The sequence below is a fragment of the Seriola lalandi genome, unplaced genomic scaffold, assembly GCF_002814215.2.
Source record: "Seriola lalandi dorsalis isolate HSWRI2012SDOR001 ecotype SW California unplaced genomic scaffold, Sedor1 jcf7180002054248, whole genome shotgun sequence".
NCBI lineage: Eukaryota > Metazoa > Chordata > Actinopteri > Carangiformes > Carangidae > Seriola > Seriola lalandi.
Window position 1 is genome coordinate 223,925 of NW_019524801.1, and position 16,555 is coordinate 240,479.

The window sequence follows — 16,555 nt, forward strand, 5'->3', positions numbered from 1 at the left end:
ACTTAGAAAAGAATTAGAAAAGAGTTTCTAAAGAATGTTTGACATTTTTATTTGGCTAATTTGCTAGTTAAATTTGGTTTATACTATTAACTATAACTATATGGGAAAATATAAGTAACAGAATCTCTGACAGTCTAATATTAGAGAAAATTAAAATTTTTAAGTGCGAGATTTTCATGCAGCCAAAGTTTTTAAATGAAACATAACTGGTCCATTTCAAAACCTGTAATATAACCTACAGCATCTCACTGAGGATTATGTCAATACACAATAGGTAGAAAAAATGTATAATAAAAATGTACCAGCCCCATAGCTACATTTGTTTTGCCCATTTTAACAAATCAACCAATTAATTCTAATTAACACAAAAAACAGGTATGTTAAATTTTTAAAGATAAATGCAGAGTTTATTGTTGGAATTATCAAGAACTGTTTTCAACAAAAACACTTGTATTTAGCTGGCTCTTTATTCAAGGTGAAAATCCACAGGTTAAGCAACATGGAGGGTCCTGCCATAGGCAGTAATAAGTAACTATAGTCTTTTAGTTGTGATACGAGATGTGCTGCTCTGTTCAATCAAGTGTCAGAGGATCACGTTTCCATTGTCTTCAGGCTTAACCCAAGGTCCAATGCTAAACCTAGTACTCAGCCCCTTAACCAAGGCACGTGTTATTTCCCCTTTTAAAGTGCATTCTTGCAAAATGAATATGATGTACAGCAGTTGCTTTGTGTACAAATTCACCCTCACTTTTACTCAAGTTCATAATGTTCACAATGGCATGTTCTATGTTTTGTCACTTACAGAAACAACCATATCTAATGCACAAGAAGGGGATTCCACAGGAAACCTTTGTTGGAGGGCAGGTGCCAAAGTTTTGGTTTGAATGTTGTCCTTGGGCTTAGATATGTGTACCTATGACAACCTGTTGCTATGACAGTTCCACCTCCTGACAGGATGAGATCACGTGCTGGTGTCTGACAAGGTGTCTAACATGACATCGCTCTCATACATGTCACACTCCAGGGTTAAAGAGAGTCGAAGAGGCGTCTCCAGCATCATCTTGTCGTGATTTGACATAGATGTTTCCAAAGACGCGATGCTGGTGTCTTCCTGCCTCGGCGTGGCTAGAGGGTCACCAGGCTCCGACGTGTTCAGCATCTTCATCAGCGCTGGAGTGTTCAAGCTGCCTCGCATTTTGTCATTAATGTCTGTGCCTTAGTGGAAACAAATGACAACATGTTATTAGTACAGAGACCTCAGAGTTGGTGTGAACTTTGAAAAGGTTTAAAGATTCACTGAATCAGAACAGAGATTATTTGCCATAAAAAGGACAATTTAGTTTATGCAAGTAAAATAAAATAAAAAAATCGTATTTGTCTATTGTGGTATCTAGTCCTACAGATAAGTTTGGATTTGTCTGCTGAATATTTGAGATATCTGCCACTGAGATTTTTGTTGCTGCTCCAAAATTTTATTTGTGGTGCCCATGGCAAAAAAACATCTCTTCCCAAAGACAATGTCCCAGTTACTCCAGATAAACCTAGTAACATCATTAAAGTAGTGGAAATACTTGTACAGCTGTAACACTCAAATAATTAGATTTTTCAAGTCAGCCTACAAAAAATGTTCACAATAACTTTTCAATGATAAAAATATCTGCAGTATAGCTGTATCATACCTATATAGGCATCTGTGTCACCAATGTACATCTCTATGCAGTGGCCGAGCATAGTCACAGAGAAAGTGTCGTCCCTTTTCAGTCCAAGTGCCTGCCACAGAAAGACGAAATACAACTTTGAGCCTCTTAAAAAAACAGATATTTTTGATGTAAAGAAAAATCAACCACAGGTCATTTCCCAACATAAACAACAACAAAACAAACAAAAAAAACAATAAAACAAAAACTGTCAAGTGCCATATCATCAAAACCATCATACTGTATTTTGGGTGATGTCACCAATCTATTATATAATGTGGTTTTCTATCCATTCCTCATTTTATTAAACTGGATTTTACTCTTGCTACTCTGTTCTCACTAAAAAGCTCTGATTTCCATGGTTACTCCTATTCTTGCTTGTTCTCTCAGAAGAAGCCATCAACTCTCCTTTCTATGAGTGGTGTCAAACAAATGATACCAAATAAGAAACAAAATCCATCAAACTGTGAGTGAAAGGGGTTTTACCGTGTGAAAGTAGTCGATAGCACTCTCGAAGTCACCCATGAGGCTGTGTACATATCCTATGGCAGCGTAGGTGGAGGCGTGCTGAGGGATTAGGACCAGTGCTTGACGGTGGTACTCCAGTGCCTGGTCGTATTTTCTACAGAGATAACACCGCAATATACAAAGTTGATATCAATGGATTCAATTTCATACGCAGACGATTGCAGACGTGACACGATACATCTCATCATAGAGTGTATTTAAAGAGATTTTAGCGGGTCAGCAGGTCTGTAAACTGCTGCGCCTCAATTCATACAGCATCATGCCTTTAATGCTAAAAAAGATCATTGTTTTCATGGCAAAGATAGATAAGCAAAAAGAAACTTTCCCAACAGAAGATTATGTCCAAGTATATAAATAATTTAGTTATAATCATTTTGAAAAACAGTAATGTATGAATGACGCACCAATAAGGTTTGTTCTGTATTTGTTCTGTATGGATGAAACCCTGTTTCTACATAAAAAAAACAAAAAAAAAAACTATAAAGCCTTTCTAAACAACCACTTCTGTGACACACATTCTGCAAGCCCTTTATATCTATTGAGTGGTGGTTATGCATAATTCATTAAAGGGTCTTTGCATGAATTCTCAATGGGTACCCTACCTATGCAGAATGATTGCCAAGAACAAGTGAGGACATCTCTGAAAATAGTTTGCAGCAGATAGATAAGAAGGGGAATGAACAAATTAGAGAAGAGTGCACTCCAGGCAATCTTCTTTTAATATTCACTCAGGAAAAACTTAGCCCCCCATATTTTACCTGCACTATGTGTGCTAACTCGAAGAAGTCCATGAAATCTATAATGTCATTTAAAAAAAGGCCACAGCTGCAACTGTACAGGTCACTCCCCTACTGGGGCTATTCAAGGCCATTTATTCAAATAGAAATCCGGCTTGATACTTACTTCAGTTTCCGACACACATGACCCAAGTTGTTTAGCAAAGGCTCCCATTTGTCCACAGTGACCTTAAATTTGAAAGGAAACAGTAAAAGGCATATTTAAAGTAATTCTTTAGACATTGTGTTTTTCAGACATGCATCACAATGATACTTTTCCAATTGAATAAATTAGCAGTTACCTCATTCCCTATGGCTTTGATCTTCTCCATTGCATCCAGGAACAGCCTCTCTGCAGTCTTCCAGCTGAAACAGCAGATGTGAAACAACTTACCACACAGCTCCTCTGAATTAACTAAATAATAAACCAGATGCCACTGTGTGTGTGTAATCTGTGTGACCTCAATATGTGACTGCTGTTCAAGCTCATCTTTACATTAGGCGTGTTATGAATCACAGTACTTATATTTATGTATGTGCATATTCCCCTTAAATGGCCAGTGCCCAGGTTACAGAAAAAAACAACACATGCACATATTTTTGATTTGATGTGACAAAGTTTTGAGGTATCCGTCTTTGAGATTCCAGTACAATAAAGGTGAATGTAATTTTGTTTTTTTGTATTCACAGCCAAACAAATAACACTTCATAAACCTAGCCGTCAGCAGTATTCATGGAGACGCTAATCAGCAGAAAGTAGTTGAAAATAGTTTACAACCACAGTTACTATCCACATATGTCAAAACTCGCACAAATCATCAAAATTATCTGCACAGCTGGATACATCTGGGGTTATATGAAAAAATATAGCTTTAGTAAACGATCTCATGAGGGGCGGACCTTTCCCCTAAGATGATACAATCTAATAACTGGTAGTTACATCAATGTGTGAGTTTTAGCTGATGCTCAGAGTTATATTCTGTAAACTGTCTACAGGGGAGCTGTTGTACTAACGGACCGAATGAACAGCAGGAGACAGGGCTGCACTGATGGACAACATTTTAATCTAAAATTGTTTCTAGAGAAAAGCAAAACAGCTGATCCTCACTTTGTTGAGCAAGTTATTGTTCATTCAGTGATTTCATATGGTAAATGGATGACGCATGCAGGTCATGTTTTTCAAATAGACTTCTTACCTAGTCAAAATCATTCTTTACAAATATCATTGCGGTGTGCCAACATCTGTTTGTGCTGGTAACAACATTTATATGACTTTTGTCAAACTAAAGGCGTAGGTGTTCTTGTGTTTGTGGATGTATGACTCACTCTCCATTTTGAAATGCAACCACTGCCACTTCGTGTATGACGAATGGGTCCTCTGGAGCGATACTAAGAGCCTGGCTGAAGAAACGTTCTGCCAGCTTGGAGTTGTTGGTCAGACCGTACTCCAGGCCGATGTAGAGCATGGGTAAGTGACACCTGAATAAGAAAGTGCAGGACACATCAAGACCCAAGCTATCGTTATTTTATGTTTTAACAACACTTTAGAAAAATCAAGAATTTAGAAGCTTTAAAAAGCAACCCTTAAAAAATCGACATATTGTTTGAATGCTACATTATGTTTGGCATCCTTTAAAAACTCAAACCAACGATTACTTAAAAGTAGAAACGTTCCTGAAATCGAAAAGGCCCATACTTACACCTGCTTTTTTTTTTTTTGCAGGTTTTCATGTTTTCATATTGTTTTTCTGAAAGTACCAGTGTAAAGAACAAAATGTTGCAGGTGTATCCAAAAAACAAATCTACCAATCCAGACACTTGTGACTGGAAAGACAAACTGACAAACTATAGAAACCTTTACAGAAGTAACAACAGTTTGTTTTAGCTGTTAACTATGAGCAGCAACATTAATTATATGAGCATTAGGCTAAGTAAGAAGGCTACATCTATGGCTGAGGACATTTTTGGCAGACAATTCTTTTCAATCATAAAAAGTAAATGCCTTTATACATTTGCCTGTCATCATTTAATGTGTCAAACATCGAACAAAGAATTAATCTGTCAAAGCAAAATTTGTGTGCCATTAGTTGTGGCAATGTGAGGTTTTATTGACTGTGTCTCCACAATCTCCGTCTCAGCATAAAACAACTCAGCTGCAGCGCTTAACTGCAACCATTCAGAGGACAGTGTTTAAAGAGAGAAGCTTTTCTCTACTGATGCTTCGTTCTATGATTTAGGCAGATAACGGGTATATTTTTCACATAAAACCTCACCAAAATCGCTTTAAAAAACACACATCTATAAAAGTACATGGAGCTAGGAACTCCATACCATTCAGTCATGTACCTACCCTTTCATCAGCTGGGCAGCAGTGAAGTAGGCGGCCATGGCTTGGTCATGCTCACTCTCCACTGCAAATGAATGGCCATAGGCAATCCATGCAGGGCCATACGTCCTCTCCAGGGTGGTGGCTTTGCTGCAGGAATTATAGAAAATTGAATATGTGCAATTGAAACCTAAATGTATGCATGTAATTTGGCCTCAAACAGATACTTTCTTATGAGCGTGCCAATATATACCTAAGGTATCGCCGAGCATGTTCGTTTTTATGGCCAACCATGAGATAGTAGCACCCGACAGCAAACCAGGACACCTGATAAAGAGTTTTTATTTGGTCAACAAATACTGGAAATTATGGAAACAGGATAAAGTGAAAATCACAACACTTACTGGGTTGTTGGGATACAAGTCTACAAGTTTGTGTGACAGGTAAAACAACTCTGCAGGGGAAAAAAACAAAACAAAACACATAAAAGCTTTGATCAGAGCAAAACTCTCGACTTAAATATTATATTTACGGGAAGCAACCAACGTAAACATTCATCAGTGGTTGATTTTTTTATTTTTACCATTTGCTTTTCCAAGCTCCACCAGAGTTCCTATATGGACTGGTAAACAGTTGGCATGGAATGGGTCTTTGACCATCACCCTGAAATACAAACAAACAGCTTCATTAAATACTTTTTGGACAACTTCCATAGTAATCCAAATCACCTCGTGCAACCAGTTTTCTTCAAATCATATCCAGCTTTCTAGTGGGAAACACAAGTGGGTTATGTGAGATATCTTTGAAGCTCATTGTCACCCAGTCTATCATTAGTCAAAGGTAATAAAATCTAGATTCACTATTTATTAGTATGAACTCAAAATTCAAGCTCAACCAGCAAGTGTAGTACTTGCAAAAGAAAGCAAAAAAAAACAAAAAACAAAGAAAAAAACAAAAACAAAAATACAACACACTGAGAAGAAAACTACAGACACCTACATTGATGTGAGTTTGTAGCACATTTTGAAATCACAGTTATAATAATGCCTCTCAGCAAGAGACACCACTACGTCCAAGTTGTCCTGAAGACCATTGACCATCTCTGGCACCACCAAATCACTGGGCTTGTTATACTGCAGGAAAAAGGAGAAGGAGTGAGTATGTGTAAGTGTTTATGCATGTGTGTGAAAAGTGGGTGTAAGGTTTAAATGTGACTAGGTGGAAAAATAGACAAAGCGAGGTCACAAAAAATGCAGACAAAGGTGACAGATGAAAAGACAGTAGCAAAAAACCAGGCCAGAATATCCTCATGAGGCATTTGCATTTCAATCAATATTAACTGTATACAAATGAACCCTGGAGCTTGGCAACACTGGAGAGCACCATTTAGTTGTTAGTGCTCTCTCACACACTCTCTCTCACACACTCTCTCTCACACACACTCTCTCTCACACTCTCTCTCACACTCTCTCTCTCACGCTCTCTCTCTCACGCTCTCTCTCTCACGCGCTCTCTCTCACGCTCTCTCACACACTCTCTCACACACTCTCTCACACACTCTCTCACACTCGGCTCAAATTGAAGAATAAGGCTGGACGGTAAATGACGAATTGTCCAAAATAGACAATAATGTCTATGTTCATTGTAATGAAAGAATATGTAATCCAATGCAACAATATTGCTCATTCCTGTATTTAAAAAAAAAAAAAAAAAAAAAATTGTATAATAATGCATCTATGGTATAGAAGAATAAATCAGATTTTTACTACACAGACAATACATGTTATTAGCATCAATTCTTTGTTAGTTTTGGTTTATTCATGAGATTTGTTGACAATAAGAGAATAATAAAATATATCAGCTTTATACTTGAATTAACTAATGAGCAAAAGCAATATTTATACATTTTAAATGCAGAGTTTTCTTACCTTCTTTAACTTATTCTCAAACAGGAAGTGTAATAACTCTTCCTCTTCCTCAGTGCACTGTTGACTCAGAGGGAGCGAGTCAAGGAAGTCTTTCTCTATTGAAAAATGAATAACATGTTTCACATCGACTGTCATTATAAAAATTTCTGAAATTACGAAACATGCCACATAACTGTACAAAACTAAAAGATCAGTGCACATCATTGCCACAGATCAGCCTCACCTTCCTGCGCAGTCAACATGTGGTGGGACGTTAAAAGGTCAAAGGCTTCAAAGCAGTACACATCCAGCTTCAAGGCCTCTTTGTAGCTGGATGTGGCCAGTGGTCTGTTGTCCATGGCATCATAGATCTTACCCCGCAGGAGGCAGATTGAGCTGTTGATCTAAAATATTTCAGAGAAGGGAAAGAACAGAAGAGGACAGAGGTCAGAGCCTCTAGAAAATATTCTCAATATTCCTCATAATTTCACATAGAATTTAGGCTTCATCTACAACATTAACAAGACTCAAGCAGAAATTTGAAAGAAAGGACAAAGTATATTTTATGCCAACAGTATGTGACATACAGTAACAATGACAAACTGGACAGTCCTAAACCTTTAATCTGTTTGCAATATATTTCAATATTTCAGAGGCAGCCCATACTTACAGAGGCAGGGGACATGTCCCAATCCTTTGTTGACTCTGGTGTCCCATTATCCTCTTTCCCACTCCTGTCCAGTAGCTTCTTACAAGCTGGCTCCTCTGCATCCAGAATATCCAAGGCCTGCTGGAACTCTTTGGCAGCATACTTGGAAAAAAAACAAAAAAACATCTATAGCATTAACAAAATCTAGCAGGATTCTCTAGATTAAATCCAGCAGTTTATAAACATATAGGAGTGGGTTTAGAAGCCATAGAGAAGATTTTTTTTTCATTTACTCACATGGCACCTTGCAGCAAGGTACTGACAAGCTCCATACAACTGTTTGAGGGAGGACAAGTGTTGTTTCAGACTGGGGACTGATATGATTTTAACACATGAGAAAACCATTACAAGAAGCAAACAAACAAAAACCCTTAATATATTACCTATCCTATTATCAATCATTTCCCAGCACATGGCTTTAAACATACCAATAACTCACACTTAACCTGTAATTACCTTGTCAAGTTTTCGTGAACGGAGGGCATGGGAGGCTCTGTGGTACTGTGATGTCAAGTAAAGGCACTGAGCAAGCCAGTAGATATCCTGGGGATCCTCTATGAATATAAAAAATACGCACATTCTTTGAGTATTTATTTATTCATTAATGTGGGATTTTAACAAAAAGACAGGGCCATCAATCTCTGGTGTTACAGATACATGACTACCTAAACAACATTACAGCTGTTTGCAAGCTAATGGGTTAACCAACATCACCACGGGTTAAAGTTTGAGTTCAGCTATTATGGTACGCAACAAAAACAAACAGTACAGGAACAAAACATGAACGCTCTCCCTATAACGCACCAGTCATGGTACATTAGCTTTATAACTTAAGGTGACAAGTTGGCAAGTCGCTAAGATACCGGCTAGTCATGAACATTAACGTCACTCACCATGGGAAAGGGATGCTATCTTGTCGGCCCAAAACAGAGCACTTTGATATTGTTGCTGTAAACACAGACAAAGAAAAAGTAAGAGTCACTCGAATGATTAGTTTATGTTGTGGGTGGTTGGCTGGCTGTTAGCTTAAGGATAGCCAGGCAGGCAAACTATGAAGGTTTGTAACCACTGACGCTAGGTTTGCTCGCAAGCTAGCATTAGCTAGCAACACAGAAACTCATCAAGAAATCGTAATTCTTACCTGGTCAATGTACTGCCGTACTCGCTTTCGAAGTCTGTCAAGATTCATTTTGATTATTTGATTTTAAGTTGACGCTCTGACTATAAGAAGTGTTTCATTCTTAGAGAAAACTGTGTACCAACTGTGCACCCAACAGTACGAGCTAGCTTGCTAGCTGCGTAAAATCAAATCCGCGGCTTCTTTCTGCAACGAGTGTTCTGGCAAATTGTGCCGTATGGAAACTCATACTGGATGAAGAGTTCCACATTAACATGGTCTTTTTCGCTGTATGTCTAGCTGTAAAACAAGTTTATGAATATAAAAAATACGCACATTGTTTGATTATTTTTTTATTGTCTAATTTGTTAATATTAAATCACAAAAGGTTATTTGGCAACTTGTTAGTGAATAATACATCACCCACAGTCGTATTGTGTTCATGAAATTATGTCAGTACACAGCCTATACAAAGTACTACTGCTGGTCTAATTATACTAAACCAGTACTACAGATCATATAACTGCCACACAATATCTGGGTCCAGTTCTGGAGTCAAGACTGTGTTTGTCCAAACGGCTTATGCTACATTCTCTCTACTTTGCAGAAAAACATAGTTTTGGTAAAGCAATCAAGCATTTTATCCTTCCTCTGTGCTTGTGGTTTCCAGTTTGTCGATTATAGATGTGTTAGGGGGTATTGGACATTTCAGATCCATCAGAAGCCAAGGACTGTTCAACAGAGTGTTTATCTGTTTTAATTTGAATTGTCTCAGAAGGATTTTCAGGTGTATCTGGTGAGATGGATTTCTCAGGTATATTTGGTTCAGGGACAGGGTCTGTATCTGTGTCCTGCTGGATCTCTGTTTCTCGTTCTTGTTTTTCGCTGATTTCTTTCTTCTTTTCATTTTCCTCAGATTCTGATTTGCCATTTGTCTTGTTGCTTGCATTCCTGCGTGTAGCTGTATCTGTGCTTATCTTCTGTTCTTTATCGCAACCTCTGCTCTGCTTGCTGGCTTTCTCTTGTCCCTAATGTTGACATAAGAAATTAAATCTTTATTCCAATATGCAATAAAGATCATGATACAGTTATATAGGAGGATTGTTACTCTGATGTTACAGTATATATAATGAATAGTATATATATATATATATATATATATATATATATATATATATATATATGTATAAATATAACCTTTTGCTGTTTCACTCATTCCTCTTGGGTAATGTGCAATGCTGTCCATCAGCTTAAGAGTTTTGAGCCAGTCCTCATGCCAGCTCTTCACATTATAGTGAGACCTGCAGTGACTCAGGCGGAACAGGATCAGCTGATTCTCCTTGGTAATACGGATCAACTCCAGCTGTCGCTTTTCCTTGCCAAGGCTACAATGAAGAGGAAAGACAGGCTGCAACAACTGGGTTTTTAGTTTCAAGAGCCACCCATTTCTTGGCAATACAACATGCTGCCTAACTTTAAATATATGTTTTTCACAACGCTGATGGAAAGCCCAACCCTTAACTAACCTTTTCCTGTCATAGTAATTCCTGTTGTCAACTCCTCCAGTTGTCCTCATGATGTGCGATATTTTTTCCATGAGCATATTGTTTTCCCTCTGAATCTTCAGTGCCCACTCCTCTTCAAGCTTAACAAGACAAAATATTTTTAAAAAGAGAAACAATATATTTACACTAGAGGGAAAATGTGGTAGGTTTATACACCTGGGAAATAAGTATTCCATTTTTGTTATGCATTTTAATAGTTCATGTTCTGAGGTTAAACGCAGTCATATATTTACTGTGGAACTAAATTCTAATTAGAATTGGTAATAATTTTCTCTAGTTTGAGGCTTTACTGGATGGTTTCAGCACCGAAAAATCTGCTGCCACCCTATGGACATGAAGTGAGTTGAGTTGAAAAAGAGAAATAAAGAGCAACCTTTTGTTTCTTCAGCCTCAGAGCCAGGTGACTATAGGTCTCTGGTGGAGTCATGTTTATTGTTGGTTTAGCTGACTTTACCTTGGGAGAAAAACAAAACAAAACAAGCTTTGTCTCAGGCACGAAATGGTGATGATACAAATTCCAGCATACACTAACTGGATTGAAGAAAGGTTAATTTGATAAATTTGTGACTAGAATAAAAGCTTGAGGTCAAGACATTTTGAATCTGGGATAACAGGAACAAATACATGTTGCTCCTAACCTTCCTCCTGTGTAAATCATATGAAGCCATGTCCCATTTCTGCTGGAGATATTTGTTTCCACTGGGAAGCAAGGGTTGATATGCCAGATGCTGCATTGTTGTCCTGTCAACAAAAAACATTAAACACAGTTACAATTACAAGCCCCCCCACCCTCACTAGAAACAGAAACACACATCTTTTAATGACGTATCATTCTGCATTTGTGTAATAGTCCAGAATTAATCACATGAACAGCACATTTGCTAAACCAGTCCCTGATGTGACTCACCTGTGGCTGCCCTGGTGTCTCGGTATCACAACTCCTCATCTGTCCGAGAGTGTGTTCATGCTCTGAACCGTCCAGGTTGACTGGAGCTCAGAGACCGCAGTCTGTTTTCTGCCAGTCGCACAAGGTTGCCATGACAGCAGCTGGAGAGAGCGGAGATGAATGAATGGTTTCAAACGATGTGCTTGTTTAGCAAGTTCCACACAGAGAAATGCATACAGGCATCGAGATAGGCTAATTAGTGAGGAGAGAGTGACTGTAAAATGAGCTGCTGTGTGAAGACACTGTTACTCATGCTTACAAGCTGAAAATGAACTGGAATACAAACTGAGTTTTCAAAATATGTGTGTGTGTGTGTGTGTGTGATTTTAAACTGTTATTCATGCCTGGATGGAGAAAAATAAAAAAATGACACTAATTTATGAACACTGACGTTTGAGTCAAAGGTCAATTAATCTGTTTAATGGGGTGATTGTGAAATAGATACATCAAATGTCAAATTATTACAATTAATAAAAATACTTGACAGCAATGAATCCATGAGTTCAAGGCAAAGTAAGTTACTATATTTTCCTACTTGCTGCATACAGACAGTTACAGCCTTGGTAACAGTTACTTGGAAACTTACATCAGAGCAACTTCAACATACACACTAAGTGCAAACACAGTTTGAACACAAGCCACCCACAGAAAATCTGCTGTCATAAAACACTAAGCTGATGCCTGATCATGAGGGAAAAAAATAACTGAAAATTTGCTTTATTTAAAATTATAAAAAATATTTTCAATTAAATTCAAAATGCAAAACACACAGCATTGTATACTATTCAATGGTATCTATATTATAATATAGTATGTATGGAAAGCATCCTGTGTGTCCTCTGGATCTAAAACACAAAGGAGCGTTATTTCAGATTTGTTGAATGAATCCCATTGAGGTGACTTCATGAATGAACATCTACATTACAACACTCCCCCCTACTGGCTGGAGTTGGCTATTATGATTTTTGGTGCAACTGAGATCACTACTGTTAATAATTCAAATCCCACGCCAGAATGAACAAGCAAATCACTCATGAAACTGTAATAGATCAAACTGTAATAGATGATTATATCACCCTTTTTTTCCCCGCACCATGGTAAAACGTGACTTTAGTGGAACAAAATTAAGTGTATTTTATTAAAAAAAAACAAAAAACAAAAAAAAAACAGTCTCAACATTAATATTCAATACCAAACATGTAAAACCTTGTTCAACCAACCGTGAATACTCAAACATATATGCAAATAGTTCCACATGTGTAACTTTTATGATTATTTTACATAATAATACAGTTGTGTAAGATTGTAGGAGTTGTTGTAAGAGCGCTGTGTCTGACATTTCTTCACACATGCCCTCACAGGCCAATTAATTGTTCGCCCCAGTGCAGTCACGTCTCAGTGCTTAGGAAGAGTCCTCATGAATGAATTATGGGCAATAAAATGTTTCCAGTTCAATTTGTTACTCTGTTGTATAAGAGGAGATGCGATGATGAGACAGATGGCGGATACCAGAATGATAAAAGGTGCCTCTAGCTCTCTCTCTCTCTTCCTTTTTTGTCTTGGTGTTTCCTTTGTCTTTCACATTCCAAAAAAAACAAACAAAATTTCTTGTTTTGTATCCAAGGCTTACATGGGGATTCTACAAAAATCATATTCACTATGTTTGTGAATTGATGCAGGGATTCGGTAAGCTGTTATTATGTGTAATAGGATGGAATCATCTATGCACAGGGCCTATAAACTAGTTGCCATCCAACATTTCATGTGTCCTTTTTATCCACAGTGAATCACACCGGATGTACTTTAATTAGGATATGTTTGGCACTGATCAGCAGAAATAAATCTTTGAAGTAAAAATGAATCTGTACCTGCATAAATTACAAATATAAAAAGTCAATGTTAAGTAGAGGTAGCTCAGGCAACAGTTACATCCTTAAGTCTGTGTGGATGGGTTTGGTTTTTTGTTGCTGTCTAGCTGTTGCTGCTTCTCTTGTAGACTGCAGGCTTCATTTGACCCCTAACCTTAATAAGCTCTCCAAGGACTGCTACAGAGAAGCATCGTATGGTGCTGCCACCAACAGGCTTCATGGTGGGAATGATGTGTTGTTTTCTGCTGATGTGCAGTATTTGGTTTACACCAAACAGATTCAACTTTGGTCTCATCAGAACATAGAACCTCATCCTACTCTTCTAGTGAACACTATCCAATAGCTATAGGTGCTTAGATTTGTGGGGGATGCTGAGGCCTATCCCAGCACACACTGGTCAAGAGGTAGGGTCAAACTATTCACACTAACATTCACAGCCTCCGCCAACACAGTCTTTAGATTACCTAAGCTTTATGCCTAGGTTTGTAGTAAGAAACTGGTGCACCTGGAGGAAACCCACACACACACACACACACACACACACACACACACACACACACACACACACACACACACACACAGAAAACAGGCGAATGCCAAAAACTCCAAAGAAATTTGTTGTGAGCAGGGAACATAATGGCCACCCACAGCTCTCTTGCTGATCTCTCTAGTGGCTTTATTTCACAAAAGCTAAAGTTTTTAGGATGCTCTGGTGTGGGTCCATTTTCAGCTCTCTTTTCATTTTCATGACTGACCTTTCATGACTTTGATGGATATTCAGTGCTTCAGAAATTCTCTTTTTGTGACTGCCACTTTACAGTGACCTTGGGGTGGGTTTGTATGGAATCTTCTTTTGCATTTATGAAGTAGTTTTTGCCTGGAAATGTACTTGGACTTTTCATTAGTTAACCAAAAATCACTTTGTCGCACTTTGATTACTCACAGGTGATCTCCTTTCAACTTACAGTGCAACCCCTAAAAGCAACTGGTTTTTATCAGTGTTGATTTATGTGTGCCATTATTAAGATGGCAAATATTCACGCATTTAATAGCTTTGTGTCTTAAATTTTTAAAAAATGTAGGCCAATTAGTAGAGATATGTTTTCACTTAGTTTGAGTTTTTTTTCTGTTGATTACCCTCAAAAATCCTGTTTATGTCCATTTATGTAAAAAAAAGAAAAAGAAAAAAAGAAAACAATCTTGTAGGCTCTGTTTCATCATTAATTAAGAGGGGATGTAATGATGCATTTAAGATAATGAAGCTTGTTTTCATGTCCTGTTCAGAATGGCAGGGGATGCTACCAGTTACAGGGAAGTCTCACCGGTGATTTTCACCATGTTGTTGTGGGAATAAGTGCAAAGAAATACGGTCTCTTTGGGATAGAGGAAGAGCAGTAAGACTTTATACACACATCAACATAATAGAAATTGTGTGTGTGTTTTTGTGTGTCTGTATACATATGTGTCTGTTTTTTCAGATGAAGCCAGTTTTAATCTTATAGTCAAGATGCACATACATATGTAATGAAAATGATTTTTTTTATGTGTATACTGTCTGACAATAATAGAGAAAGAAAAAGATATATAAACTATTGCTATTCCAGGGGTTTGAATGTCAAATCTGGCTGAAGATAATTTTGTTAACAATAATAATAATAATAATAAATATTGTCTAATTTACTTAATAAGATCCCTAATCTGTAACTGTAATACTGAACTCTGGGGCCTTGGATTTCCCACCTCCGTCATCATTTCTATTTGATTATGTTATGCATGGTTGTACAGGTACATAGCTGTTTGTAAGAATAAGAAAATAGTGTAAGACTTTGCTGTAATGTGTAATACAAACTAATAATTAAAGGAAACTTCAAGTATTTTTTGTACATTTGCTGCTCAGTTTATCGAATTATGGCCACTGAAGAGAAACACCATCTCTACTGATTGAGACAAATACCAGGAGTCCCCCTTAGAGCTCATAATTTTCTAGTGTATGCCTGTGGCCAGCACCAGAGTGAGATCAGCGAGGGGAGTCTGAGCATTTCCCCAAGGTCAGAATCAAGCTTTTTTTTTTCCTATGTGATGGAAAGCAACTATGGCAACAGGTCCCAAGAGAAGAACCTGTTTAGAGGTGGCTGCCTCACGCTGGCTCCCAATCTGCTTGTTAGGATTAATGAACAGTTACCTGCAATCAAGGAGTTCTGCTATTAAGGTTATTTTGCTGGCTCTGGAACAATTAAAGCTTAATTTTCTCTGTATATTTATGCAGTTAGTTTGGTCAAATGTATCAAGTTGGCTTCAGACGTTGTGCATTGCGAATGGACTGGGAAGCTTTAGTCAACAGAAGATTTCTCAAGAACTCTCTTCTCCACACTAAGTGATCATCTCACAGATTGATGTTGATGAGGCATTACCAACACTGTCTTGACCTTTTTAAAAATAGAAACAGACATTAGAGACATCTCTAGGCACACTACTACTTCTTTTGGAGTTGATCCTGTTCTACCACCATAGACTGTATATAGAGATGGATGTAGCCTCCATGATATAACGCACAGGTTTCTGAAGTGCAGTTTTGAAGCTCAGACTGGGCTGCTCTTCTGTCGCCATCTTGGCAGTGCCTGACTCAGCCTAACTCTCGGCTAATCCAAAAATGAATAAAGAGGAGGGGCGTGTGGAACTGGTCCTTTGGTGCATGCCGATTTGTGGCAAGCATACATTCACCTATTCTATTAAGAGAAATTAGGCTGCATATAGACTTTGGTCACATTAGGAAATGCAGAAAACATACTGTCAACATTCCTTGCTCGAGTGTTATGTGGCAGTGTCATAAGCCCCAGTTGTATTATCCTCCTCATCTTTACTTTGTCTTTCTAGAAAAAACAAAACAAACAAACTCCCAAACATTTCCCTGGTTAACAGAAACAAAACCTTAACAAAATCTGAAAACTCTTCTCACTTGATATATAGACAGTAGTTTTAAAGTCAACACAATTTTCAGCTAATGGATGGTAGAATAAGTAACGATTCTAAGGCACTGTACTCTCAGTCCTGCTGCTCCATTAATGCTGCTGAGCTACAGAGGAATGGATGCTTTGACTCGGAAACAGGCTTTATCC

The 16,555-nt window shown here is 37.8% G+C and overlaps 2 protein-coding genes across 3 annotated transcripts; both read right to left on the reverse strand.

Moving 5' to 3' along the window:
* Positions 1-380: 380 nt before the first annotated feature.
* cdc16 (cell division cycle 16 homolog (S. cerevisiae)) lies at positions 381-9,284 on the reverse strand. 2 transcript variants are annotated; one of them, XM_023404566.2, is made up of 18 exons: positions 9,085-9,284; positions 8,837-8,891; positions 8,400-8,497; positions 8,181-8,219; positions 7,905-8,045; positions 7,479-7,638; positions 7,256-7,350; positions 6,327-6,460; positions 5,911-5,990; positions 5,732-5,781; positions 5,581-5,654; positions 5,352-5,477; positions 4,328-4,480; positions 3,304-3,367; positions 3,129-3,190; positions 2,184-2,319; positions 1,680-1,770; positions 381-1,215 (listed from the first exon to the last, which is right to left on the reverse strand). In XM_023404566.2, the coding sequence occupies exons 1-18, from the start codon at positions 9,130-9,132 to the stop codon at positions 962-964; spliced, it is 1,860 nt and encodes a 619-aa protein (XP_023260334.1). In that variant the 5' UTR covers positions 9,133-9,284; the 3' UTR covers positions 381-961. The 2 variants fall into 2 exon arrangements, with proteins under 2 accessions (XP_023260334.1, XP_087029653.1); XM_087173527.1 differs by lacking the exons at positions 8,837-8,891; positions 9,085-9,284 and having other exon boundaries at positions 8,181-8,257.
* A 674-nt stretch (positions 9,285-9,958) lies between these two features.
* cfap97d2 (CFAP97 domain containing 2) lies at positions 9,959-11,626 on the reverse strand. The gene is made up of 6 exons (XM_087173528.1): positions 11,533-11,626; positions 11,264-11,366; positions 10,999-11,079; positions 10,587-10,705; positions 10,258-10,445; positions 9,959-10,088 (listed from the first exon to the last, which is right to left on the reverse strand). The coding sequence occupies exons 2-6, from the start codon at positions 11,357-11,359 to the stop codon at positions 10,048-10,050; spliced, it is 525 nt and encodes a 174-aa protein (XP_087029654.1). The 5' UTR covers positions 11,360-11,366; positions 11,533-11,626; the 3' UTR covers positions 9,959-10,047.
* Positions 11,627-16,555: the final 4,929 nt, after the last annotated feature.